This window comes from Sus scrofa, chromosome 5 (genome assembly GCF_054392235.1).
Source record: "Sus scrofa isolate SSC_HxYL_T2T_F1_AM1 chromosome 5, Sscrofa_HxYL_maternal_Yorkshire_Landrace_v2.0, whole genome shotgun sequence".
NCBI classification, from domain to species: Eukaryota; Metazoa; Chordata; class Mammalia; order Artiodactyla; family Suidae; genus Sus; species Sus scrofa.
The window spans coordinates 67,130,506-67,158,502 of NC_139387.1; the positions used below are offsets into that span (position 1 = coordinate 67,130,506).

At 41.6% G+C, this 27,997-nt stretch overlaps 1 protein-coding gene and 1 long non-coding RNA gene across 5 annotated transcripts in view; one reads left to right on the forward strand and one right to left on the reverse strand.

Moving 5' to 3' along the window:
* The first annotated feature begins 14 nt into the window (after positions 1-14).
* On the forward strand, positions 15-27,837 carry LOC146403408 (uncharacterized). Its single transcript, XR_014803825.1, has 6 exons — positions 15-155; positions 9,308-9,435; positions 11,058-11,151; positions 11,331-11,457; positions 24,544-24,835; positions 24,943-27,837. It is a non-coding gene; the product is annotated as an uncharacterized LOC146403408 (long non-coding RNA).
* Positions 15,131-27,997, reverse strand: part of BCL2L14 (BCL2 like 14) — a 50,761-nt gene continuing 37,894 nt past the window's right edge. For 2 of the 4 annotated variants that reach the window (XM_085024609.1, XM_085024611.1), the window contains exons 4-7: positions 25,334-25,507; positions 23,326-23,396; positions 20,695-20,961; positions 15,131-16,309 (exon numbers count right to left, since the gene is read on the reverse strand). In XM_085024609.1, the coding sequence (XP_084880735.1) occupies positions 16,271-16,309; positions 20,695-20,961; positions 23,326-23,396; positions 25,334-25,507 (551 nt within the window). In that variant the 3' untranslated portion in view covers positions 15,131-16,270. 4 annotated transcript variants of the gene reach the window in all.

Genomic DNA, 27,997 nt, shown 5'->3' on the forward strand with positions numbered 1-27,997 from the left:
TATTTGCATTTCAGATAAAATACTGTTATGGCAGCTGCCCAGCAGCCCTGCGCCGCAGCGTATCAGCTCTGGCGACAGCCCCGTGGCTGTAGTGTACCAGCTCCAGCAGCTCTGTGGCTGCAGTATATCAGCTCTTTCACCCAGCGAGAAACCAAGTGAGCGCTCGGAGAGTTGGAGAACTCAGGTTTATTACACCGGTGGGCTCAGAGGAGATCGCTCTCGGGAGTCTGAGCCCCGAGGAGGGGTTTCCCAAGGCTTTTATGAGCTAGTTCTTCCAGGTCCGTACTTGGCGGACCAGAGTGAGAACTGGCAAGGTAATAAGATGCGCAAACAAGTTTACAGAAGCAGGTGTGGGGGAGGGGTGGTTGGGGCAGTTGGCTGGACTTTGTTTAGTCATCATGGCCGGGGTCTCTCCTTTCTACCTTTTTACCGGGACTTTTTCTCCTACAATACAGCTTTGGAAGAGAGATTTGAAAAGGGCTGTTGCTTAGTGCAATGCTGACTGTACCTGTGATTGGGAGCAGAGTAAGGAAAACAGCTGTTACCAAGCCATGCTTGGGTCTGCTAACCCACTGCAAAGCAGAGCCAGTCTACTGAGGCCAGGATGTGGTAAAGGAATATGCATTTATTTGCAGTACACTGAGCAAGAACAGTAGTTGGTGCTCAAAAGACCTGAACTTCTCAATGGCTTTCAGGGAAGGATTTTTAAAGGCAACATTTGGGGTAAGAGCTGCAAAGTGCATGACTTTCTTCTGATTGGTTGGTGATGAGGTAACAGATTGTTTCAGGAATCTCAATCATCAACCTTCTGGTTCCAAGCAGTCTGGGGTCTACACACTTGTGGTCAGCATGTAGTCACCATCCTTCACCTGGGGGTGGGGGTGGTTCCTTAGTTTCTGCAGAGGAATTCAAAGATATGCATCATATTGTTATGTATCTCCCTTAAAAAGGAACTAGGTTACCATTTTATCACTGAACTAAGACCATTACTTTTCTTGTTTAACTGTTTTTCCTTTGTTTCTGCATTCCTTCACTTCCCTAATTAGTAGGAACTCCAGGAAGGCCTAGGAGCCTAAAGCCTTTTTCTACAAACTAGAAACAGGAGACTGCTTTTGTACTCTGGAGGGCCCACAGGGTCCTGCTCAGTTTCACAATCTACTTCAGACGGCTCTTGTTTTTTAGCAAACTCCTTGAAGGAGTCCTGATGTGGGCTCCCTTGGATCTTCATTTCCTTATGAGGGCTCCCATGTTGCATAAACCATATTCTATACTTTTATGTACTTTTCTATTCTTAACCTCTTTTGTAGCAGGGTTCCAATAGAGAACTTAGAAGATATTTTTCCTCCCCTACACTGTATTCAGACTTCCTGTTCCATTCATTAATAGTGTCATGCAGTCTGCACAATCCATTTCCCAACCTGGAAGATTTTCTGCCTGAGATTTGCATCTGTAAATTCAAATATAATCACCATATAAAGCCAGTGTCTCCAACTAAAGAAGCTAAAATCAAAGGATAACATTTGTTAACGTTTGGCCTGCATTTAATGTGCACCAGTTGCTGTGCTAAGTCTCCCATTTTTTCCCCTCAGGATAATCAACTGATTAATGCCCAAGCTTGACGGGAAAGGCCCAACTGAAGGATGAAAATTCCTGTGTAAAATTTTGATGGGAGACATTTGGCCTTGGGTGAAGGGAAAAGGACATTGAATTAAGATTTAAACTGTAGGAGTTCCTGTCGTGGTGCAGTGGTTAACGAATCCGACTAGGAACCATGAGGTTGTGGGTTCGGTCCCTGCCCTTGCTCAGTGGGTTAAGGATCTGGCATTGCCATGAGCTGTGGTGTAGGTTGCAGATGCGGCTCAGATCCCTCGTTGCTGTGGCTCTGGCGTAGGCCAGTGGCTACAGCTGCGATTCAACCCCTAGCCTGGGAACCTCCATATGCCGCGGGAGCGGCCGAAAGAAATAGCAAAAAAAAAAAAAGTATTAAAAAAAAAAAAAAAAAGATTTTAAACTGTAATCTCTGTGCCGTTTTAATTAACTGCCAAACCCTGTCTGAACTCATTTATTCTCTTGTGTTTGTTGGTATTAATCTCTAATAATTCTGAACCTTGATGCTTTAATCAGCCAGTTCCACTACCTGTTCCAGAGAGGTGCTTGTACCTAAAGCATTCTAGGCAATGACAGAGTAAGAGTAATTACAAAGTAAGAGTCTGCTGGAGGCCAAACACCTATGTAACATTCTATTCTGTGTAGATCCCCGTTTGATGCCTCCGTCCCCCAGTCTCCTCTCTGGTTGTGTTTTATATTCCACAGGAATTTATGCCTCTCAAAAGAGAGGCAACATGAGGCCCATCATACAAATAAAAGCTATACGGCAGACAAAAGTGATTGTCTTTTGACAATCAAAGAAAGCTTTTTAAGATTGCCCTACCAAAACCTCCCCCACTAACAATTGCCCTGTTGCATGGTCCTGAAGACCCTTGTGTTTTTTCCATTGAGTTCCCTTGCCAAGTTTATGATTAACTTCTCTGTCGAAAACTTTAGTCCCTTTTTTGTCTCGTCTTTGTTCTCCCAGATTGAGAGTATCAAAGAAAGGGGGCAGGGGGAATCGAAACCAAGCAGACCCTACAGGGCTTTCCCAAGTAAAAAAGCCCTAAATGTCCCGTGTTTCTTGTTTGTAGAAAAAAGGCGTAGTTGCCTAGGTCTTCTCTGAGTTACAAAGAGCACTGTAGTAGTTAATTAGGGAAGTGAGGGAATGCAGAAACAAAAGCAAAGCAGTCAGGAGTTCCTGTCCTGGCTTAGCAGTAACCTGAAAATTACCCATGAGAATGCGTGTTTGCTCTCTGGCCTCACTCAGTGGGTTAAGAATCTCGTGTTGCCATGAGCTATGGTGTAGGTTGCAGATGGACTTGAATCCCATGTTGCTGTAGCTGTGGTGTAGGCCAGCAGCTACAGCTCGGATTCGACCCCTAGCCTGGGAACCTCCATATGCCACCAGTGCAGCCCTTAAAAGACCAAAAAAAAAAAAAAGAAAAGTAAAGCAGTCAAATAAAAGTAGACAACAATGGTTAAATGATAAAACATGTCCTAGTTCCTCCTCAAGGGATATATATATATATATAACAATCTGACACATATCTTTGACTTGTTTTGCAGACACTAAGACCCCTTCCCTAGGTTGGATGTTGGTGACAACATGCTGGCCACAAGTACCTCAGACAGTTGGAACTAGAAGGTTGATGATTAAGATTCCCAAAACATCACCCTGGTTCCTCACTACCAACCAATCAGAAGATCATGCACCCTGCAGCTCTCACCCCAAATATTTTAAAAAATCTTTCACTGGAGTTCCCGTCGTGGCACAGTGGTTAACGAATCTGACTAGGAACCATGAGGTTGCAGGTTCGATCCCTGCCCTTGCCCAGTGGGTTAACGATCCGGCGTTGCTGTGAGCTGTGGTGTAGGTTGCAGACACGGCTCGGATCCCGAGTTGCTGTGGCTCTGGCGTAGGCCGGTGGCTACAGCTCCGATTCAACCCCCAGCCTGGGAACCTCCATATGCCGCGGGAGCGGCCCAAGAAATAGCAACAACAACAACAACAACAAAAAAGACGAAAAGACAAAAAATAAATAAATAAAAAACCCTTCACTGAAAGCCATCAGGGAGTTTGAGTTGTTTGAGCAGAAGCTACCTATTCTCCTTGCTTGGTACCCTGCAAATAAATGCTGTGTATTCCTCTACTGCAGCTTGATGTCAATAGATTGGCTTTGCTGCATGGTGGGTGAGTGGACACCAGTTTGGTTTGGTAACGATTTTGGTGACCACAAAGGGACTCACTCTCCTATGTGAGTATTTCACCCATGAGATGTTAGCCCCTGGCCAGTGGCGGGTCTCAGATTCTGTCCAGAAGCTGCCTGAACACACTGTCTCAGAGAGAGTCCTCTGCTTGCTGTTGACTGGGCATCCTTGGCCCACAGTGCTTTTGATATTTGTGGTAAAGGAAACAAGGCACTTAAATTGAGATGTCTGATAAGTGGCAGAGTCTTATATGTAATGATACCAGAATATTCTCTATTTGTTGCCATGACTGGAAATTTCTTGCTGAGTTTGAGACTTGGTCACTTGGCTCCAGTGTCTGAGTGGTACATTGCTTTAATTGGTTTTTCCCTTTCGGACTGAGGAGTCTCTGGCCATTTCGCACTACCTGGGAAGGTACCTGTGAATCTTCCATTTGGTTCAGGACCCACACACCACCACCTGTACCAGTAAGGGGAGACACCTCACTCTTGAGCCAGGGAACTGTGACCCTGAGAGACCATTGCATTGGTTTGTTTCATTTGTCATTGCCTGGGGTGGTAGTTGGGAGTCTCTGACAGCACCAGCCATGGATAATTAATGATAGATAACCAGAACTCTATTCTATCCTGTAGGCCCCTATGGTGGTGTATTTTACAAAACTGGGAGAGCTTCACCTATGGTCCCAAAGGGGAAAAAGTATTTTAACACCACTTGGCCTCATTATTCCTTGGGCCCTGCAGAACAACGGCCCCTAATGTCTCTCTAAATTACTGTCTTTCAACTAGAGCTCTTTTATAAAAGGGAAGGAAATGGGGATGCAATTCCTTGTGTATAGTCTTTATGCTATTATATCAAAGTGAGCCTTTTGAAGTTGGTTTGCCTTATATCTTGAGTGTGTGCTGTGTGTATATTTTTGTGTTAAAGAAGATGCACTGTTTCAAATGGTGAACATGAGAAACAAAAAGTTTATTTCCTAAAAATAGCCCTTTAGGATACATCCTACTATTTTAGACCACCTTCGTGTCTGGCTCTATGACTAGAGCCAAAAAGGTGATTTTTCTGTAACACCACATCGCCACGATAGTTTTAGACACCAGAGAAAATGGTGAAGACGGAGCTCTTTTGACATTCTAAACTTTTTGCATATGCCGTTAGAGGAAGCTGGTTTTCTAGGAGAAACTGAGATGTCTCTCTCTCACTCTCTCTCTGTGCCTTTGAGATATAAATGGTCTACCTGGGCTCTGAGGAACTTTCATCTGACCATCTCTAATTCCTGAGACTTAAAAAAAAAAAAAAAAAAAAAAAAGAAAGGAGGAGTTCCCGTCATGACTCAGTGGTTAACGAATCTGACTAGGAACCATGAGGTGGCAGGTTCAATCCCTGGTCTTGCTTAGTGGGTTAAGGATCCAATATTGCCATGAGCTGTGGTGTAGGTCGCAGACGCGGCTCGGATCTCATATTGCTGTGGCTGTGATGTAGGCTGGAGACTACAGCTCTAATTGGACCCCTAGCCTGGGAACCTCCATATGCTGTGGGTGTGGCCCTAGAAAAGACAAAAAAAAAAAAAAAAAAAATATATATATATATATACACACACACATATATATATGTATATATATGTACATATATATAAATTTTTATATATGTAGGTATATATACATATGTACATATATACACACATATATATATAAATTTTTAAAAAAAGGAAAAAATTTTAAACTCAAGCAGGAAAACTAGGAGATATGTATCAATATGGATGTTTGTGTGTGTACATTGTAGAGATATGTCTTTACCTCCAGATAGTATTATCAAAATTAATTTGTGAATGGCCTCTATTCAGTTGGCTTAAAGGAAATTAAGCGCCTTATATAAATTCTCAGAATAAAGAAATGAACCCAAATGAGTTTCAAGTTCATATAACCTGTGAAATATTTACTACTAAGTCAATGTCTAGTGTTAAAGTTATTTTTAAGTTTATTGGTTTAACGTAAACATTTTTTTGAGTCATCAGCATTAAGTAGAATACTTCTATTGTATCTCGGTTTACTGACAATAAGATTTTATTACTGCTATTACAAAATTTGTCAGGAAGGAAAATAACTTGATATGATGAGACTTAAATAAATATAAATGAGATGGTAGTTTTTAGATCAACTCTTTGCAAATAATTGTTTTAAAAATAGTCTCTCCAGGTTTTCATAACTTGAAACTTCAGAGATTTATTACGTTAAATGATGGAAGGTTATTGAATATCCAGGTCATTTCAAATACAATAAAATACTGGAGCATTAATTGTTAAACAGGTCTAAGTTTACCTACTTGTGGTCTTGTGAGAGAAAAGTAAAGATGTTTAGGTTTATTAGATACATGTCTTGGGCTAAAATGAGGAAAGAAATTATACTAAGAGAAGTTGTATGTTTCTAGAGGTTATAAAGTGTATTCACAAGTTTGCCAATCAGAAAATGCTGGTATGTTCACAATGGCTTTTTTTTTTTTTTTTTTTTGGCTTTTTATCGTAGGTTATGGTTTTTAAGGATTAAAATTTGTAACATATATATAAGTAAAGCTACTGCAATAATAAGGGAAACATTTCAGTATTCAAGGAAAGTACAAGGCATGTTTTCGATAAAAGATAGTATGAGAAATTGAAATACATTTTGTTAAGGGAAAAGAAAGTAATTTGTCCTAAATCTGATTATTTCTAAATGGAGAAGAAAATAAAGGATAAACTAATATTGACATAGAAAGTTGTAGATATACGGGGAAAAAAAGAATCTTTAAAAGGAATTTTACAGGTGGTCATAACTAAGAGAATTTGAGTAAATAAAATTTAAGATTAAAGGTAAAGCAGTGCAAATTTTGAAATAGGTTTTCTCTGTTACGAGAACAAAGTTTTCTTGGTATATTGATCAGCTTTGATAACATTATGAAGTTTATTTTTAAGTAATTGGTTGTTAACTTTCATATTTGCTTTTAAAATCTTTCGTTGTCACTTTAAGTGAATAAGTATGTTTCACTTGTGACCCAAGATCCTATTTAACCAGGTGTTTTGAAACTTTTAATATTTTTGACAAATTTTCCAAATATCAAATTCCAGTTGAAGTACTTTTGATCTCCAGCTAACTTCAGAGGAACCCTAAGCCATCTCAGAGAGAGATATTAAACTAATTAGAATTAGTGGTATGTTAGATTACTTGGAAAACATTGTCAGGTGGTTGGTAATAAGCTTTCTATAGGGTAAATATTATAATAAAAAGGTTTTAGAAGTTATATAAATTTTTTTTTAAATCTGATATGTTATCAGTCATAATTCTAGTTATTATCTTAAAATGTATGTCACAGCAGTACCAGGTTTCTTTGTCAATTAAAATGTAATCTTGGTTTAAATGTGCCTTTTAAAAAGTCTTTTGTCATCTACAGACAATAATTGTACTCTGATGCTTTTACAAAAAAAAAAAACAAAAAACTTCATCTTCAGGAACATTCATAGAAAAGAGCTTTTTGACAAGTATGGGTTTCTGATAACTTTCAGATCATACCACTTAGCTGGGTAAGAAATTAAAGAATTCTTCAATGGAAAACATGGTGGCTTCATAAAACTGTTAAAAAGGATTCATTACATAGGACTGAATGATCTGGTGAATATGGTTATAATTTTTATGGGTTTTGTCTCAAACATTACTGGCTTTTAATCTGTGTTTTCTGGATATAAGAAAACCTCTCCTCTCAAACTAATTATGGCTTATAACCACTTGGTAGGTTATATCTTTGTCAGTAGGATTGAAACATTTATCTTTTCTACCTGATTCCTTCAGAAACTGGGAAATCATAGGTTCCTACTAGTTTTATCTGGTGAATAAGGAAGGCCACCTCCTGACTGGTGCAGGAATCTCAAGATATTTGGGAACCTCAAGAAGAGAGGAATTTACCCAAACCTATAGATATCACAAGGGAAATCTGACAAGACCTTGGCATGGCTTTTCTGGCCTTGAGAGGCCTTTTAAAAATTCAACCTGATAGGTGGATCTGAGAAGATGTTGCTGTCATTTATGTCAGAGAGTGTCTGGCCTATGTTTTCCTCTAGGAGTTTTATAGTGTCTGGTCTTCTATCTAGGTCTTTAATCCATTTTGAGTTTATTTTTGTGTGTGGTGTTAGGGAGTGTTCTAATTTCATTCTTTTCCATGTAGCTGTCCAGTTTTCCCAGCACCACTTATTAAACAAGCTGTCCTTTCTCCATTGCATATTCTTGCCACCTTTGTCATGGATTAGTTGGCTGTAGGTGCGTGGGTTTAATTCTGGGCTTTCTGTCCTTTTCCACTGATCTATATTTCTGTCTTTGCGCCAATACCATGCGGTTTTGATGATTGTTGCTTTGTAGTATAGTCTGAAGTCTGGGAACCTGATTCCTCCAGCTCCATTTTTCTTTTTCAGGATGTCTTTGGCTATTCTGGGTCTTTTGTGCTTCCAAACAAACTTTAAAATATTTTGTTTGAGTTCTGTGAAAAATGTCCTTGGTAAGTTGATAGGGATTGCATTGAATCTGTAGATTGCTTTAGGTACTATCAGAGTATTGACAACAAAAACAAAAATAAACAAATGGGACCTACTCAAACTTCAAAGTTTCTGCACAGCAAAGGAAACCCACAGAATGGGTTTCCACTGTGGAAAGCAGTATGGAGATTCCTCAGAAAACTAAGCATAGAACTACCATTTGATCCAGCAATCCCACTCCTGGGCATCTACCCAGAGAAAACCACAACTCGCAAAGACACATGTACTCCAATGTTCATTGCAGCACTATTTACAATAGCCAAGACATGGAAACAACCTAAATGTCCATCGACAGAGGAGTGGATCCAGAAGATGTGGTACATATACACAATGGAATATTACTCAGCCATTAAAAAGAACAAAATACCAGCATTTTTTGCAACATGGATGGACCTAGAAACTATCATGCTAAGTGAAGTCAGCCGTACAGTGAGACACCAACATCCAATGCTTTCACTGACATGTGGAGTCTGAAAAAAGGACAAACTGAACTTCTTTGCAGAACAGATGCTGACTCACAGACATTGAAAAACTTATGGTCTCCGGAGGAGACAGTTTGGAGGATGGGGGGATGTGCCTGGGCTGTGGAATGGAAATCCTGTGAAATCAGATTGTTATGATCATTATACAACTACAGATGTGTAAATTCATTTGAGTAATAAAAAAAAAAAAATTCAACCTGAGATTCCTTATGAAAAGTCCCAGCATAGCCAATTTAAAAGAACCTTTGTGATATGCTATGTAAATAATCAGGCCAAGTTTATTGAAAGCAGACTGATTTTCCAGAAGGATTTCTTTTTAGAGAGGAAAAGATTATGTTTCTGTGAATATTAAGTAAGTTTTGTTCATTGATGTCTGTATTTATCATCTAAGACACCTCCCAGATAGTTCCTTGTTGTTACATTAATAATTGTAAAGTTTATTTGAATTATTTAAAGAACATTTTTGTTTCTGAAGCTTATCACAACATTCTATCTTTGGATGAAGATCAGATACCCCAGGACCTGCAACTAGGAGATAACACATACTGGAAAAGGCATCATTGAAAGGACTGTCTCCATCCTAGATAAAAGGACCATTTCCAGGTATTCTTAACTAGCTCATGTGCGGCAAAACTAAAGGGAATTGTCTCTTGAATTTGTGTTTCTCATTTAAGAAGGGCTCTGCATTGAATTCATCTTTAGAAAGGACCACTGACCTCAAACAGCACCCACAACAGGATGAGAAGACAATAGCAGTAATAGGCCACCAATCCAAGAATTTGGACCAGGTTTCTAAGACCAGTCCCACTAATTTAGTTGAACTCTTTACCGAATGTCTCCCTATCAACATTGAAAATTATTGTTTTACTTCTAATCAATCTGTTGCCCCAAATGATTAGGATGGTTAGAAAATTCTCTAGCGAAGTTTTCACAGAGTTTAACTACTCATGACATGTATTGGTGCATGTGTACTGCTAAAAGCACATACATATAAGGATGTTTGTGTTTCAGTGTGGTATAATTGATAAAATATATAGCCTATAAAATATTCTATTAGCATACCTCTGAGCTTTTTTACTGTATCTGATTAATTTTCCTTCAATGTGGATAACTAGGCAAATATATATATATATATATATATATATATATATATATATATATATACACACACACACAAAGAGGGGGCCAAACCCTGAGGGACAGTATGGGGGACATTATGGATCCAGGGCAGGCAGCAACCACCTGGCATTGAAGGACAGATATTTTGATCTGTTAAAAGATTTGCAAACAAAAGGGGAAACAATAGAAGAAATCTTCAAATGTTGAAGTATGGGAAAGGCATTGAGACTTCTGTGTGATTTAACTTGATCTTTATGCTGACCGTAGTGGCCTGTCTCATGGCCTATCAAGCATACATTGGATATCTTCTTTAGCCACTGAGGAGGGGAATTCATTTGAACATCAGAATGGTTTGGCTGTGGTTCAGGCATCCAAGGTGGAGCTGAGTGGCCATTTTGGACATGATTGTAGACAGGTTCCCGTATTGATAAGAACTTGAATTTTCTCAACTGTGTCAGACATGGGGATGCCACTCACCTTTCTCAAAGCAGTGTCTGGTGGAACCTACCATCTGTAACCTTAGGGTCTCAGGGTCTTTTCTTACAGTTATTCCTTATGTCAGGGATAGTAACAAATGTGACAGGTCAGTCCATAGCCTCCTAGCAGAAAGCACTTGATTTTTTAGCCAGAATAGTCCTGGACAATAAAAATGCTTTAGATTACATGTTAGCAGACAGAGGATAGGTATATATTAATGCCTAGAGGCTAAAACCTACCTAGATAAAACTAGGCAACTGGCTATCTGGCTCTAAGTCCCCCCAGAAGTGCCAGGTCCTGATTGATTTTCAGGTTTATTCTCCTGAATTCTTCAGGAAATGTGATCTATTTTCCAAGGTTTATTAAAGTTTGAGTTGTCACTCTTCCTCCTACTTCTAATGGGTCTATTGCACAGAAACAGGAGACCGAGGGACTAAAATCTTAATTATGCAAGACTTGGATCTGAGATCTGGAAGTTGGGAATATTTCCAATTTGCTGTCCATTCTCTCCATTGAAGCAGGACCACACCTTGTTTCAGCAGGAAGTAGCCAGAGACGTAGCAAATTAATCAAACCCAAGGAGGAGGTCAGCGAAACTTCTGATTATAGCCTGTTGTTCCAAATTCCAGGTGACAACCTGAACTTGTGATTGACATCTGAAGTGTGTTGGAGGGAGAGCCAGCCTCCTGGAACTGAGCCCTCAACCTGTGGGATCTGATGCAGGTAGTGTTGGAATTGATACCCAGATGGTGTTTGGAGAATTCTTGGTGGTGTGGGGGGATAAACACATACTAGAAGGTCCATAAACATTAGAATTGTTATGTTCTCTTGATGACTTGACCTCTTTATTATTATTAAATGACATTAATACTAAGTAGCATTGATATTAACATTCTTTGAAGTTCCTGTGTGGCTCAGCAAGTTAAGAACTCAGCATCATCACTGCAGTTGCTCAGGTCACATCTGCTGTGTTGTGGGTTTGATCCCCGGCCCAGGAACTTCCACAGGCCACAGGTGCAGCCAAAATAAGTAAGTAAATAAAAATTAACACTCTTTGCTCTGAAATCTACTTTGATATTACTATAGCCACTCCATTTCTCTTTTGATTAGGATTATCATGATATTTCTTCTTCTATCCTTTTAACATCATCATAACTTTGTACTTAAAGTTGTTTTTTTATTGTTACTGCTTTTGTAGGCTGCACATACCTAGGTCTGGATTTTTAATTTAATCTAGTAAGCTCTAACTTTTCTTTTTTCTTTTCTTTTTCTTTTCTTTTTTTTTTTTTTTTTTTTTTTTTTTTTTTTTTTTTTTTGCCTTTTTTTAGGGCCACACCCAGTGGCATGTGGAGGTTCCCAGGCTAGGGGTTGATTTGGAGCTACAGCTGCTGGCCACAGCCAGAGCCACAGCAACGCCAGATGTGAGCCACGTTTGCAACCTACACCACTGCTCACGGCAACACCAGCTCCTTAACCCACTGAGTGAGGCCAGGGATCTAACCTGCAACCTCATGCTTCCTAGTCAGATTCCAGTGGGAATTCCAATCTCTGCCTTTTAATTGGAGGATGTTTAGATTTTTTTCATTGACTGTGGTTATTGATGTGGTTTGATTTAATATGCCAGCCTGCTATGTGTTTTCTTTTTGTCTTATCTGTCCTTTGTTCCCTCTTTCTGCTTTATTTTTGGATTTTTTTATGATTATATTTTATCACCTTTGTTGGCTTATTAGCTGTAAATCTTGAATGTATATGTATGTATATACTTTAGTGATTTTTTTAGATGGATATTGTACATTTTAAACTGATCACAGTCTACTTTCTGAAATTTTACACTTCATGGATAGTGTGGAATCTTGCAATTACATGTCCATCTCTCTCTTCCCAGCCTCTCTACTGTTATTGTCGCACATTTTATTCTACCTGTAATAAATCCTACAACACATTGTTATTATTTTTCCTTTAAGTAGTTGGTTACCTTTTTAAGAATTTCAAATAAGAAAAAGTGTATTTTGGAGTTCAGCAGAACTTTGTGGTGCAGCAGAAACGAATCTGGTTATTATCCATGAAGATGGGGGTTCAATGCCTGGCCTCACTCAGTGGGTCAGGGATCTGGTATTGCTGTGAGCTGTGGTGTAGGTCACAGACATGGCTCAGATCCCAAGTTGTTGTAGCTGTGGTGTAGGCTGGCCTCTGTAGCTCCAGTTCAACCCCTAGCCTGGGAATCTCCATATGCTCTTGGGTGCAGCCCCAAAAAGAAAAAAAGAGTATTTTAGATTTATTCATACTTATCATTTCCAATACTGACCCTTTTCTGTACATACAGATTTCTATTTCATATAATTTTCTTTCTGCCTAAAGGACTTCCTTTAACATTTCTTGTAGTTCTGCTCTGCTGGTGAGGAATTCTTTTACTTTTTGCACATCTTTAAAAAAAGTTTTGTTTCATCTTCCTTTTTAAAATCATCTCTTTGTTGAGTATAGAGTTCTGTGCCGACAAGTTTTTTTTTCTTTTGATACTTTAAAATTATCACTCTTATTCTGTCTTGTATTGTTTCCCAAGAAAAGTTTGCTGTCGTTTTTATTTTTGTTTCTCTGTATGTAATGTGCCTTTCCCTCTGGCTGCTTTTAAGATTTTTATTTCTTCATGATTGCTGGTTTTGAGTGATTTCTGATATGCCTCAGTGTAGTTTTCTACATGTTATTTGAGCTTCACATTCATTGAATTTCTTGGTTCTGTAGGTTTATAGTTTTCATCAAGTTTGGAAAATCTTTACTCCAATTACACGTATGTTAGGCTGGTGGACGTTATTTCCCACCTCACTGTTGCTCTGTTGTTTTTCCCTCAGTCTTATTTCTCTGTTTATTTTGAATCTATTGCTACATCTTCAAGTTATTTATTCTTCTACAGTGTCTAATCTGCTGTTCATCCAACCCAGTATACCCATCTCAGAGTTCTAGATTTCTTCTCTAGAAGTTTCAGTCATATTTGTAATTTCTGGGTGAAGCTCAGAGTGAACTTCACATGTTCAGTCTTTCCTCTGGCTTATTGAATACACAAGGACGCAAGGTGTTTTAACATCCTTGTCTAATAATTCTATCAGCTATATTATTTCAGGGATGGTTTTTAAAATTTTTCCTCCACATTATGGGGTCTAATTTTTCTGCTTCTTCACATGCCTCGTAATTTTTTATTGGTTGATGAACATTGTGAATATTATCTTGTTGGATATTGGATATTCTTGTGATCCTGTAAAGAATCATCTTTTTTCTTTTTCTTTTTTCCTTTAAAAGATTCTTGAGCTTTATTGTGAAACACAGCTATATTACTTGATAACAGCTTAATCCTTTTGGTACTTGCACTTCATTTTATGGGGCAGAATCAGAAGTATGTTTTGTCTAGGGCTAATTTTTCTCCCACTACCAATTCAAAATTCTTCTGGATCTTCTGTCTATTGCCATATGAATTTTGAGGTTTTTCCACTTTGGTTGGTGGAAATAGGCCTCCCAACTCTGTGCGAGCCTGGGAGATGATTCCCCTTAATATTTTCAGGTATTTCTTCCCCAAGCCTTGGGTAACTTCTTCACATGCATGTGTTGATGAATATGCATCTGAAAACCTGAGGGGAACTGTCTGCAGATCTTTGGAGCTGTGCATGCCATTTTACTCTCTCCTTTTGCCCTGCAAACTTTAGCTGCCTTGGCCTTCCTGAACTCCTAGGCTCTATATCCTCTATCCAGGGAGAGTTCTGAGCCCCACGTGGGCTCCCTGCAGTGTGGCCTGGGAACTCTTTACCTGCAATCACTAGGCTTACTTCTTTCTAGCCTCGCAGGGACCAGTCCTTATTACCTGATGGACAGTGTGTTTATAACTGTTCTTTCGTATAAATTTCATCTGTTTTTTTTTTTCCATTGTTTTTAGCAGGAGATTAAATTCAGTTACTCTTATTTCATCTTGGCTGGAAGCTGCAGATGATATTAGAACTCTTGGAGAGTTTGTTAAAACTACACATACCTTGGGCCATATTCCAACCTTTCTGATTTACCAGTTAGAGCAATGAGGCTAGGGTAGAATTCTACACTTGTGCACGAAAAATCTGCCAGGCATTAGGTATACAAAGTTAAATAAATTAGACATAACACTTGTTTACAAAATAATTTGATTCAGTGCAAAAACAAAAACAAAAACAAAACAAAACAAAAAAAAACCAAAACCATCTCATTTTTATGGTAAATGTATCAGGTATAAAGCTCTCTATACAGGGTGTTGGGGAACATCCTTATGAGAAAACTCATCCTTATGCAGCCCCATGGTGGCCCAGGGAGTGTTTGCAAATGCTTCCTGGAGAAAATGAAGGAGGGAATTTGGGAAAATGGGCTAGAATTAGTTGGCTTAGGGAATGTGGGGGGAAAGAAGACTGACAGACAGGAATACGCCAAGTGGAGAAAATGTTTTACGAGGCTCAGAGAAACTGAGCTAATACATCTGGGAGACCTAATACATTTGGGGAACTGCAGATAGCTTGGAATAAAGAAAAAGTGGTCTCCAATGTCTCCATCTGTAAAAGGAAACTCCTTTATCCCTAAAATTTGTGAGTTTCAATGTGGAGGAAGAAATTAAAAGCAAATAACTCTTTTTCATTGAGGAAGGCAGTGTGGTGAAGCATGTGATGATAGTTCCAGTTTTCCCTTGAAATGGAAAATGTGTGATTAACTCATTCATTTATTCGTTCATCAAAAGTCTATTAAACACCTATTTTTCATCAGGCTACATGCTGGGTGGTAGAGATCCAGAAATTTGTTAGACCCTAAAACATTTGAGAGTATTTTTGAAGATCCTTTTGTGTCTTAAACATTTACTGGGGAACATACTTCACTTAGTAAAAAACCTCATTCTGAACAGTATCAGTTTTGGAAAAATAATCAGTGACTGTTTTGAGAGGAGAGGAAATTTTCAGCTTAGCTGAGGGCAGCACATAATAGTGGACACAGCACTAAATACCAAGCACAGTTCTAAGCATTTGACATAAGTTAACTTATATGATCCTCACAGAAATCTTATACTCTTATTTAACGCTATGACAGTTGTCTTTCTGCATATTTATTTTAGCAACTGCTAATCATTACACTACAGACAAAAATAACAAAGTGCTAGAAACCTTGGGAAGTAGAGGTGGGGTCACTGCAGTAGTTGAGGGGGATAAGAGTAATTGTTTTCTGCCAAATGCAAGTTTTTACAAATTGCCAGTGAATTCTCCAAGAGAAGTGAGTCAAAAAGGCACATATGGCCTTCTCTCCCCAAGCTAGAGGATGTAGCAGAAAACTCGAGTCTCTTTGAACTCTTCATCTACCAACACCAACAGCCACATCATCCTAAAGGCAGGCTTGAAACAATGTCATTATTAGGCCATTCCAAGTGAAGTTTAAAAAATAAACAGTACTAAAACCAAAGGGTATGCTCATGCACAATTTATCATTTCACCCTCACGAGGTCAACAAATACCTGTCCCACACTTTGCCTAAAGTGGCCCGCAGAGGCAGGGTGATGGTTTCTGTTCTAAGCATTTGAAAGGAAAGTTACCAGTTGTTTTTCTAGACTTCCTCACACACTCACTGGAGGACTTGAACACATGGAGGCCAAGGCCCATGCTGCCACATCCTATGAGCTGGAGATGGTCAAGGCCTCGCTCGAGGCCTCTTGATTTGCAGGAACAGTGGTTTTTGCAGACTTTGATGCTCTATTCGCCTTGTCAGTTTTTGTTTTCTCCCAAGTCTGTCCTGAGGCCGAGGTGCACCAGTCCTGAGTTGGACCATAAATATTGCAGATTACAAATCCTCCTTTGTTTCAGTCTACTTCTTCATGGGATGTTCCAAGTACTTTTTCCTAGAGGGGGGGAAAGAGAAATAGATTCTTAAAATTCCAAGTTTGATTCACTGTTGAAGTGAAAACATACGCCTGTTAACTCTGCTTTTTTATCCTGGGCCTGACCCGAGGCTTCCAGATGGTTAAGGCTGGGGAAGGGTTTGGAAAGGTGACTGGCATCCTTGGTATGCCTGAAAGGGAAACATCAGCTAAGGACTTAAGTTACACACCCAGGGCAAAAGACTAGATGGGAGAGGTCTTTGATGCTATATTTAAATTCAAAAGAGTGGATACTGAAAGGTTGATGATGGTGCCGGTTGTAAACCTCTCCTTTCAAAGTGCTGGAGAATGGGCGAGGTTGCTGGACCCCAGGGTGTCTGTGTGAATGGTGCTTCACAGTGAGGCAGAAGGGCCAAGGAAGAAATGAAAATCAAATGGCAGTTTGTTTCGCATGCATTGTAGATAGACTGGTCGCTATTCATTTATTGATTCATTCATTCTTCTGCAAGTATTGGCTGAACATCTATGGTGCATATGAAAGAGAGAGGAAAAAGGCATGAAATATACTATCCTGCCCTCACGGATTTGTAGTTCAGTTGGGAAGATCAGATGCACTCCTATGCCACATGGAATACTGAGATAGTTAGGAGCCCTGAGCTCCTGGACAACTTGTGCTCAGGAATAGGCTTCCTCCATCCACACCACTGCAAGGACATCCAGGAGTGCCACCGAAATTCCTGGGGCAGTGGAAAGCCTGCCACCCAGCATCATCTCTTTCCGGAGACTGAGCACATGTATCTTAACCCACATCTCCTTCACACTTTCATAGTTCTTATCAACTCATAAATATTCTTTCAGCAGCATTTTTTTTTTTGCATCCTTCTTTGTTTGCAATTCTGTCTCTGTGCCTTTAGAAAAAAATAAGTCCTTTCTCTTTTATTATCTTTCCTCCCTTTCCTAGTTTCTAGCCACATGGTCCAAATTAAACCTAATTGTGGCCAAGACTTAAGATCAAGATTTATGAAGGCCTGGAAAAGTAAACTAATACATTTTGAAATGAAAATACAAATGATGAAGAACTAGTGCCATAGAATTCTAAAGCCTCTGAAAATTCCCTTTATTATTTCTACCAAAAAATCCATCTATTTTCTCTAATTGGAACTGTTCTTCTCTCTAGCACAAGCAGCCAAATTAAAAAATAAAAACTTTGGCTTTTTTCCTTACTCTTTTTATTTACTTACTAGAATTAGAATCATTATTTTTCATAACAGATTTATTGAAATATACCATAAAATCAACCCTTTTAAAGCATATAATTTGGTGGGTTTTGGTATATTCACAAAGTTGTGCAAACATCTGATTTTAGAACACTTCATCACCACAAAAACAAACTGTCTCTATCAGCAGTCATACCCCATCTCTCGCCCCAAAGCCCTAGGAAACCACTGTCTCTATGAATTTGTCTATTCTGGACATTTCATGTGAATGGAATCATACAATATATGGCCCTTTTGTCTGACTTTTTTCACCTTGCATAATGTTTTCATGGGTCATTCATTTGTCCATACTTCATTCCTTTTCATGGCTGAATAATATTCCATTGTATAAATATTCCACACTTGGTTTCCATTCATTATTTACCATGGATAAACTTTTGTGTTGTTTTCATTTGGGGGCCATTTTTAATAATGAATGCTGCTATGAACATTCATAAGTTTTCATGTATAAGTTTTTATGTGAACACTTGTTTTCAGTTTTCTTGGGTATAGACTTAAGAATAGAATTGGTTAACTCTACATGCAACATTCTGGGGCAATGCCAAATTGTTTTCCAAAAGGGCCAGACCATTTTAGAATCCAGCCATCAACATATGAGGGTTCAAATTTCCCCACATCCTCACCGACCCTAGTCTTTTTAATTTTAGCCATATGAGTGGGTGTGAAATGGTATCTCATTGTGGGGTGGGGTTTTTGTTTTTGTTTTTGTTTTTGTTTAAGGGCAGCACCCATGGCATATGGAAGTTTCCAGGCTAGCAGTTGAATCCGAGGTACAGCTGCTGGCCATAGCCACAGTCATAGCCACACAGGATCTGAGCCCCATCTGCAACCTATACCACAGCTCACAGTAACACCAGATCCTTAATCCACTGATTGAGGCCAGGGATCGAACCCGAATCCTCATGGGATACTAGTTGGGTTCGTTACCACTGAGCCACAAGGGGAACTCCTCATGTGGTTTTGTTTCACTTTTCCCTAATGTTGAAATGAAGATGTCAAGTGAGCATATTTTCTTGTGCTCATTGGCCATTTATCTTCTTTGGAGAAATGTCTATTCAATTTGATTGCACATTTTAAAAATTAGGTTTTTTTGGTCTTTTCATTATTGACTTGTAAGAATCTATTACATATTCTGAATACAAGTCCCTTATCAGATATACAAGTTTCAGGTATTTTTTCCTATTCTGTGAGTTGCCTTTTTACTTTCTTGATGGTATCCTTTGAAGCAGAAACATTTTTAATTTTGATGTAGTCCAATTTATTTTTTTGTTTTGTTGCATGTATTTTTGGTATAGAAACACTATTTTTTGTAGAACACTCTTGGCATTTCAGCTACAGTAACTAAATAGACTTCTGAGAACTGGCCTGTGACCCCAGTTGATACTTATAATCTCTGTAGAAAAATATATCAACAGGACCAACATTGGTGGTGATTTACTATATATAATTATAGTGCAAACATGAGATGTTGTGACAGGTCAGATGCTGGTAAGGTTCTTGAGGTAGAGTGGTCAGGAAAGGCTCTGGGGCAGAAGAGGGACTTGAGGGGATCCTGGAAAGAAGAGCAGTTATTAAAGCTGAAATAATGTCAAGGAATCTATCCTCCTCTTAGCATGAGTTAAAGCAGCTTGAATTTAGAAAACTTCAGGAGTCTTCTTCACATCAGCCCCTTAAGGGCTGTCATATCCGGTGGAAAATAGGAAAGAACAGAAGTTTAGGTAGCTTAATGCACAGCCCCTGGAGACCAAGGTGGGCCCTTCAGCCCCTTAGACATGATCAAGCTGTACTTTTGTCAACTTTAAAAATATGCACAACCTAACAATTCAGAGTGAAGTTTTATTGGGTGCAAAATGAGGACTTAGCACAGAAGGCAGCATTTCAGATAGCTCCGAAATACGGCTCCCAAGAGGTAGCGGGGAATGGCAGCATATATGTGATCTTGATGAACTGGGAGGTGCATGCAACCAGCACACATTTTACAGACGGTTACTGCTGGTCCCATGAACGTTACTGCTAGTCACTGGGTGCAGGCGTCACCATGAAGGATTTTAGGGCTTTTCTAGATCCAAGGAGAGGCATAACATCTCCTGAAAGTATCCAACTATCTGAAGACCTGTTCTGCCAATTTTCCCGGAGCACAGCGTGCCTCATTCCTGATCTCCACCCTGAGCTCCTTCCACGGGGTGCTGAGGGTCAGCTGCTGCTGCGGCTCACGATTCAGTCCGTGTAGAGGCGGATGGCAAGGGCCAGTCTCCAGTTCACACTTTCCATCTGGTCACCAAAGACTACGCCTGTTTGGAGGCCCCAGGGTCATGCTGGCGATGCCCAGAGCAGACTCAAATCTGCTCCTGGCCCCTGGACCATTCTAGTGGAAAGAATGCTAATGCTAATGTGCCGCCTCCTAGAAAAAGCTTGAAAAGACAAAAATGCCCAAGGCCTACTGAGATTGAGAGCTCTGGGGTGAAGTATTTTAAAAAGGTTGACCTGATGAGGCCATGTGAACGTGGCAAGTTCTAAGGAAATCTCAGGGAAAAGGATGGGGGCGGGGCTGAGGTGGAGGCCAGGGAGTGGAGGGAAGGATGCCTCTTTTGCCCGAGAGCAGGTAATTAAACATAGATGAGAATGGAACTGATGTTTGTATCAAAATGTCCCTGTCAAAGTGGCTGGGTCCAAGCAGCCAGGACAAAATGTCATGAACCCTGAATCTCTGCGTGAAGATGATCCCCACACCCTGTCAGCATCTGGGCGATTCAGGAACTGTGCCTCTCCTGGCTTCCGTCGCCTGCAACATTTGTGAAAACAAATTATATCTATCTAAACATTTTCTATCTCAACATCTCCTCATTTCCTGTTGTATCTGACGAGTCCCTCTCCCCCGCCCAGCACACACATACCCCACATGCCCTTTGGGAGCTCAGTAAATATTTATTGATAATGAAGATAATCACTAAAAATATGTTCCCATCAGTGGGATAAATCTCTTGCCACTCAAATGTCCTAAACCCATGAGAACTACTTCAAAGATATGTTCCCTTCACATCAAGAAACACAAACAAACCAAAAAAGCCCCTTGCCTTCCCATCACCTCTGAGTTCTGGGAAGATTCATTTTTAAGCAGGATGCACTTACCCATCCACCGTGCTGCTGGACCCAGGGCGAGAAGTTCTCCTTCAGGTACTTGGTTCCAAAGCCCAGCACCCTGTTCATGGGGTGGTTATCAATGGTTGTGAGCTTGGCCATGGCATCTATAGCAAGAGCAGCCTTAAAGCTCTGAGCTTTGACCTCTGATTCTCCCCTGGTGTCCACACCCCTGAGGAACTGGTCCGTGATGGTCTTGAAAACAGAGTAGGATAGCCCGTCCTGGAAGCTGGTCATCAAAATGCTGTCTTTCTTCAACTGTGTACAAGAGGAGGAGCAGTCAGTACCGCAGTGGGGCGGACTCTCCCGCTCAGCCCTGGGCAACTCAAACACCTGGTGGAAACCCCTGGATCCTAGTCTCAGCCGTGCTTCCATGTCCTGCAGGACTGTGGCATGGACCTTCTCTGTGAGTTCATTGCATGGAGAATACCAACTGAACAGCCCATTAATTGGGCATTCAACATGTTTCCTGAGCACTTATGACAGGCACGTACTGTGGACAGTGGAGACTCGGGCCGTCACTCAAGGGCTCACAGCCTACTGACAGCTGTAATCCAGTGCCACGTGCTTTGCTAAAGGTTGTGTAATGAGCTCCAAAGCCTGGAAATCAGTGTCTTGGCTTCAACCCCTGCTCCACCTCTTACTAGCTGTGCAATCCTGGGGAACTTAACCTCTCAGCTTCAGTTTTATCATCTCTAAGTTGCGACAACAGTACCTGTACTACAGGGTAATTGATTGGCATTGTGCCCAACGTGGAAGAAGCCCTCTCAACATGTTAGTAATTGTCCAGGATGCTACAAGAGCACAGGGAAGTCAGGGAAGACTCCATGAGGTGCATGTGTTCACCTAAAAACAACAACAAACCCTAATCCATTGATTCTATTCCATTGTTCCATCAGTCTATTTTACCTTCTGTTCCTTTCTTGAACCTTATATCTCTCTGCTTTCCTTCCTTTGGACTACCAGGCTTTAAAAACAAACAAACAAACAAACAAACAAAAAACAAACACCCAAACAATACTGTCTCTGCTTCTTTTGAAAAATCAGCGTACATCATCTTCATTTAAAGCCCTCCGTAACGTCTGTTAAATAATGACTGTCATGTGAAAACAGACATTTCTCAGTGAGCAGCAGCTATATGTTTATTTGAAAATAAACTAGTTTGGTCCTTGAGGAATGAGAAGCTGAGAGGGTTTTCAACCAAGATTGTTTCTGAAAAGGATATTCTACAATGAGTCTCATGTGATATAAAGATTTTGGGGGATCCATGTTCTTTGTCTGAGCCCAGCCCACCTCCCCCCAGCTGCTGGGAGACACAGGGGCCTATTTGAATTCTAAAGCTGGAGCAGGAACATCTTCCTCACCGGGAATGGACTTTTTGGAGTTCCCTTCATGGCTCAGCGGTTAAGGAAACTGACTAGGATCCATGAGGATGTGGGTTCGATCCCTGATCTCGCTCAGTGGGTTAAGGATCTGGCTTTGCCATGAGCTGTGGTGTAGGTCGCAGACTACACCACAGGTTTGGATCCCGTGTTGCTGTGGCTGTGGTGTAGGCTGGCAGCTGTAGCTCCAATTTGACCCCTAGCCTGGGAACCTCCATATGCCGCAGGCGCAGCCCTAAAAAGCAAAAAAAAAAAAAAAAAAAAAAAAAAAAAAAGAAGGGACTTCTCTTAGTCCTGACCCAGTGGAAGAAGCTAGATTCAAAACCTTAGTGCACTGACAATGCTAGAACAGTACTGTGGCCCTGAAACTTCCATGCCTCCTTCTCTTTTCTTTAGTCTGAGGTCCCTGGTTTTCTCGCTGTTTCTCGTTCTGCACCATCGAATGCCCTTCCCCATCCTGGTTGCCATCCTGTGGCACACCTCTGACAAAGGCATTTAGAGGTAGGTGACAGAGCACGCTGTGACTGTGGCAGGCTGGCTGGCTAGTTCCCCCTTCCTGCATAGCCCCACAGGGCCTGACTTCCTCCGCATGGATCCTGGCAAAACAAGGGTACAGGTCCAGGCCCTGATGGACAGATGCTAGAGCCTCCATAGCCGTCTGTGGGTGACAGACATGGACAAGAGTGGGCCAGCTCATCACGTCTTTATCTGAGGGCAACTCTACCCATTCCTGATGAGAATGGCAGGAAACCCAAGGTCCTCCAAGTAACACTAACCCGCCTGCTGGCTGTTTTGCTGAGACACCTTGAACAGAGGACAATCCAGCCATTCTAGGGGGAGGTTTCAAAAAGACTTCAGACTTGGAGCAGCTGGGGGACCCAGATATTTAGGCTGCGGGGCAGAGGCAAGAGTCTAAACTTGCCTGAGGATCAGTTACATGGAGAACCAGGTTCATCATTCTACTCAGCAAATTTTAATTGATCCGTGTCTTTTCCTGCAATAACAAAGTGACTTTTCTCACTTCCAAAAATTCCAAGGAGGCTCCAGAAGGTTTACTTATGTTTTCCAAAGTGATTCATTTTTGAGATGCTGCCAGCGTGAAGAGTTTTGACTCCAAGGGAAATAAAAGTTAGGGCTCAGTGGAAACCAGAACTTTGAAAAGAGTTCAACCCCTGGTTACAGTTCCGTTCTCGGGTATGTAGGCTCAGAAAGAAAACGCATTCGTTCAGAAGCTCCCTACCTCTCTTTCCAGCTGATCTCCTGAATATTTCAACAACTCAACGATTCTGGCTATTATTTGGTCTTCTCCATCTGTCAGGGGAAAAATTCCAGTTACTTCTTATAAGAAAAAAATAATCTTAAATGTCTCCAGGGATGACATTTGTGGCCTGGTTAGGGACTGAGGAAGACATGTCATTCTTAGCAATGTCAACCTTCCCGCATCTCTTCTGATCAGGCCCAAACTATTCCAGACACCCTCTCCCACAGTCCCCTCCTTGCCTGTGTTTTTTCTTCCCCCAGGCGCCCTGCCACCCAGTTGTCACTGTGAAACTCATTAATCTACTGTAAGAATGTTGTCAAAGACACCACACATGATCCTATCTCTGAAAATATTTAGAAATTTCTCTCTGGTCTTTAGGTTTTCCTGATCAGGCGCTTTTTCCATGTAGACACCACAAATCTGTATTTGATCATATTCCACCTTTGTGTTAGCTGCTAGAAAGTGTAGAGCCAAATTGGGAATTCCTACAATGGGGAAATAGTTTTCCTGGCCTGCATTTTGGAAATGAAATTCATTCCTACACCCACCTTATTGACCTGCTCTTGTTTTCTTTTTACATTATCTTTCAGTTTTGGTTTATCTTGCTCAAATGTACACTTCGTATGCTGTGTCTTTACAGCAAGGTGGGGTATAAATAAATAAAATGAGTAAGTTCTCCCACCCCAAAGGCTCACATGGTAGACGGAGAGATGGCTCCAGTTGGCGTGTAGTGTGTGGTGTGTTGGAACAGGTGGAGTCTGACATTTCTTATCTCAAAACGTACTAACAATGAAACATTAGGAACGGTCATTGGTATAGAACAGAATCCAAACAGAAACAACAGCATTTTAACTTATGGCACAGTCTCTGAAGTCAGAGAGTCCTCATGTTTGTCCCAGAGGAGAGGGGAGGAGATGCCAGTAAATTCATCCCACGAGGTCTAGTGAAGGGCAAGGTGATAGGAAGTCTGAGACTAAGTCACTTGGGAGAAGAAAGACTGCATGCCTGCACTGCCCATGTAGAGTTTTTAATCTGCACCTGTTTTTGCCTCTCTCCAGCAGCCTGAATTTCTCATATGCTCAGAGGATAAGATCCTGGGCTGTAGCTTGGTTTAGGGGTATTGCTTTAAGCAGCCCAGACACATAGGTGATCACAATAAATTGGAAACACCTTTTTTTTTTTTTTTTTTTTTTCCAGGCTCATAGGGGTTCTCCTCTCCCGGCTACTCACTCTAAGCCCCTTTGGTAGTTTGTTTTCTCAATAGCTCAGAGCACCACCTTGCTTCTGGGTTGGGAGATACTAATATTTTTGCAGAGAGATGCTTTGCCTTCTGGCATGCTGCAAACTCAGGAGCTGTCTCAGGCCCTCATCATCTACTGGAGTTTGAGAAAGAGAACCACGGGCTCCTCCTGTGGCACTTGGTCCACCTTCCTTCAACTCTAGAATCCCTACAAGTCAGATGGGGTCCAGAGACCCAGCTATTGCTATGGTAGGTGACAACTGACTCACTCTGGTCACTACTACTCAGTTCTGCTTCATGTTGCACTAAACCTGGTGCCTGACAATCCCCTGTTTTGTTTTTTTTTTTCCTCACAGGAGCTGGAAGCAAGATTACAAATCCCTGGGCTGATGCTCCATCCACACCCTATGCACTCCCAGGAGCACACTGGCCCTTGGCATGACTAACACAATTCAACCTAATGCTGCATTTCCCCCTGTGGACAAGGCTGAGTGCATACTTGGTGCTTCCTCCTGCCTGTTGTAGGAGATTTGTCTTTGGACTTAACAGCAAGCTGGGCGTATTGCTTCTCTTGGCTTGGGCTGGTCTCTCAAGCTAATGACCATTGCCTCCAGCATGTTGCTGTCCTGCCTTGTCAGCAGAGAGTCCTAAGGTACAGGGTCCTGAGCTGAATAAATGCATAAATGCTCATAGACTTGTGCCCAGCAAACACTTGGCTCCATGCAAACACTCAGAAGGGAAGTTTACCTTTCTTCGCACTTGGAGCTCTAGCCTGGGAGCCCTGGAGCTGGACACATGGTTTTTCCCGGTTCCTTTTGGGTATGAACCTTCCTCCCTGATGTTGGAGCTCTTCCAGCGGTGGCCAGGAATAAACGATTTCAGCAACTCGGTTGGCAATGGAAACAACTTTGGGGTCCACGGCTGAAATGAGACAAAATGGTGCTGACAGGCCCTTCCCAGAACGTGGTTGAGCTCATTGGTATGCACAGTTGTCCGAAATGAAAACACCAGCCTAGAGGGAAAGGAAACAGCCTGGGAGTGTGTGTGTATTGGGGCGGGGGGTGGGGGCGGGGGCCCATTCTTCAGAAAGCACTGGCAGTTGCCTGGCAGAGGCCGGGGATGGGGGAGGAGCACACAGAGGAATGATTGCCACCTTGAAACAATTGCCCCTCTGCACCCTCTTTTTGAAGTCTTGCAAAATTAGGGTCCCCTTTCCCCTTTGCAAGAGAAGAAACACAAAGGGGAGTGCTTAGTTCTTTGCTTGAGGGAATGCTCATTATGCTTTTATTTTTATTCTTTTTTTTTTTTTTTGGACACCCTTTATATCTTGGAGAGCTGGCCCCTATGTACATAGGAGGGCATTCAACAGTTTGACAAGCCTTTGGGGGCTGGGCACTGAGGAAAGAGAAATATCCCAGCTCTCAGGCCATAGTCATGACTCAAGCCCATTATCAAGTGAACACTGAACTCCCCTTGCTGGTGTGGTCATGTGTCTTCTCTCTCCTCCATGGCTACTGGGAAGCACCCCCAAAATGCTGAAAGGTAGACAAGGACGCATAAACTACAACCATGACCTTTGAGAATTTATAATCCAGGAAAAGACTTGTGTTGTGTATTTGAACACATAACTAGAGAGTAAAGCTTTCGGGGACATGAAGGTTTAAATGACCCTGGTCCCCTGAATGTTGTAGCCTGTGAACCAGGCAGCTTTGGCCCTGGTTGGGAAAGGAGTCAGGCTGGGAGAACAGGCAGTATTGTTGACTTTTTTAAACTTTCATTGTTAATCCATCACTAAGTTCTTAACTTTTAGAAGCTTAGACAAGCTCCGTCTTGGACACGGAGCAGTCCTATCAGGGAATGTAAAACAACAATACTGTCAAATTCATGAGACTTGAAGAAAGTAACCCATGGGCATTTGTCGGCAGGCTGGTGTGTCCAGGGAAACTCCCCAGCTTTGTCCATCGGGATAGATAAGAGAGGCAAGGGCTGGGTCCTGGCAGGGATTATGGAACATGAAAAGCAGGGTTTGACAGCCTAAGAAGCTGTCCAGGTGACCTCTGAGCCTCTCCTCCTAGATTCTCTCATCGAAGGAAGCTGTGATGATGCTTCCCTCTGGACATTCAAGGAAAGGCCACAGGAACTGATGCTCTGTCTGCAACGCCTTCCTTTAAAATAAGGGGGGGGTGGGGGAGATAAAGACTTTTTTTTTTTTTTGTCTTTTTGCCTTTTCTAGGGCTGCACCCGCGGCATATGGAGGTTCCCAGGCTAGGAGTCTAATCCGAGTCGCAACCGATGGCCTATGCCACAGGCACAGCAATGCAGGATCCGAGCCGCATCTGCAACCTACACCACAGCTCACAGCAATGCCGGGTCCTTAACCCACTGAGCAAGGCCGGGGACCAAACCCGCAACCTCATGGTTCTCAGTCGGATTCGTTAACCACTGCGCCACAATAGGAACTCCATAACGGCTTCCTTAAAAAGCCACATTTTTTCATGGTGCTACATCCGAAGGGTTCAAAAACAGCTGATTGGATTAGACAGCAAAGAACTGGAGAGGTCAAGGAGAGACAAATCAATGCTTTTCCTTCCCATTTTAACAACCCAGCCCAAAATACTTACCGTTTTAAATCACCTTATTACAGCCTAACCAGCCTCCTCGTGGACGCTGGCCACCCATGGAAGGAGGTGGCAAGAAGCTCGATCCCCAAACCAGTGGGAACCTTACCTTGTGTCCACAGGAGACACAAGGGGGAGGAAAGCTTGTACGTTCTGCTTCTATAAACTTGTGCGGCCTGCAGGGGGTAATCAGCACATGGTTCTTCCATGGAAGTCACATTGTGCCCACCTTGCACTCAAAGGAGGCAGAGGAGGCAGAGAAGGTCCCCAAAGCTGTTCCTCCCCACTCCCAGCCCCTGTCACGTGCAGAGCAATCACAAGACCACTAGCAGGAGTTCCCATAATGGCTCAGTGGGTTAAGAACCCAACACTGCCTCCATGTTGGAGAATGCATGTTCTATTCCTGGCCTCGCTCAGGGGGTTAAGGATCTGGCATTGCTGAAAGCTGCAGCATAGACTACCGATGTGGCTCAGATCTGGTGTTGCCATGGCTGTGGTGTAGGCCTGCAATTGTAGCTCCGATTCGACACCTAGCCTGGGCACTTCCATTTACTGCAGATGTGCCCATAAAAAGAACAAAAGACCCCAAACCAAAAACTAGCAAAAAAACAAAACAAAACAAAACAAAACAAGACCCACAGGAGACACACAAGGACCCAATCTCACTAGCCTGTGTGTGTATATCGGTTTCTATGGATTGGTGAGCATAGAGTGAGGGATGCAGATGAAATATGGGCAGGAAAGACTATAAGCAAACACAGTTTGACTCAGATGAGTTAGCTCTAGTTAATAT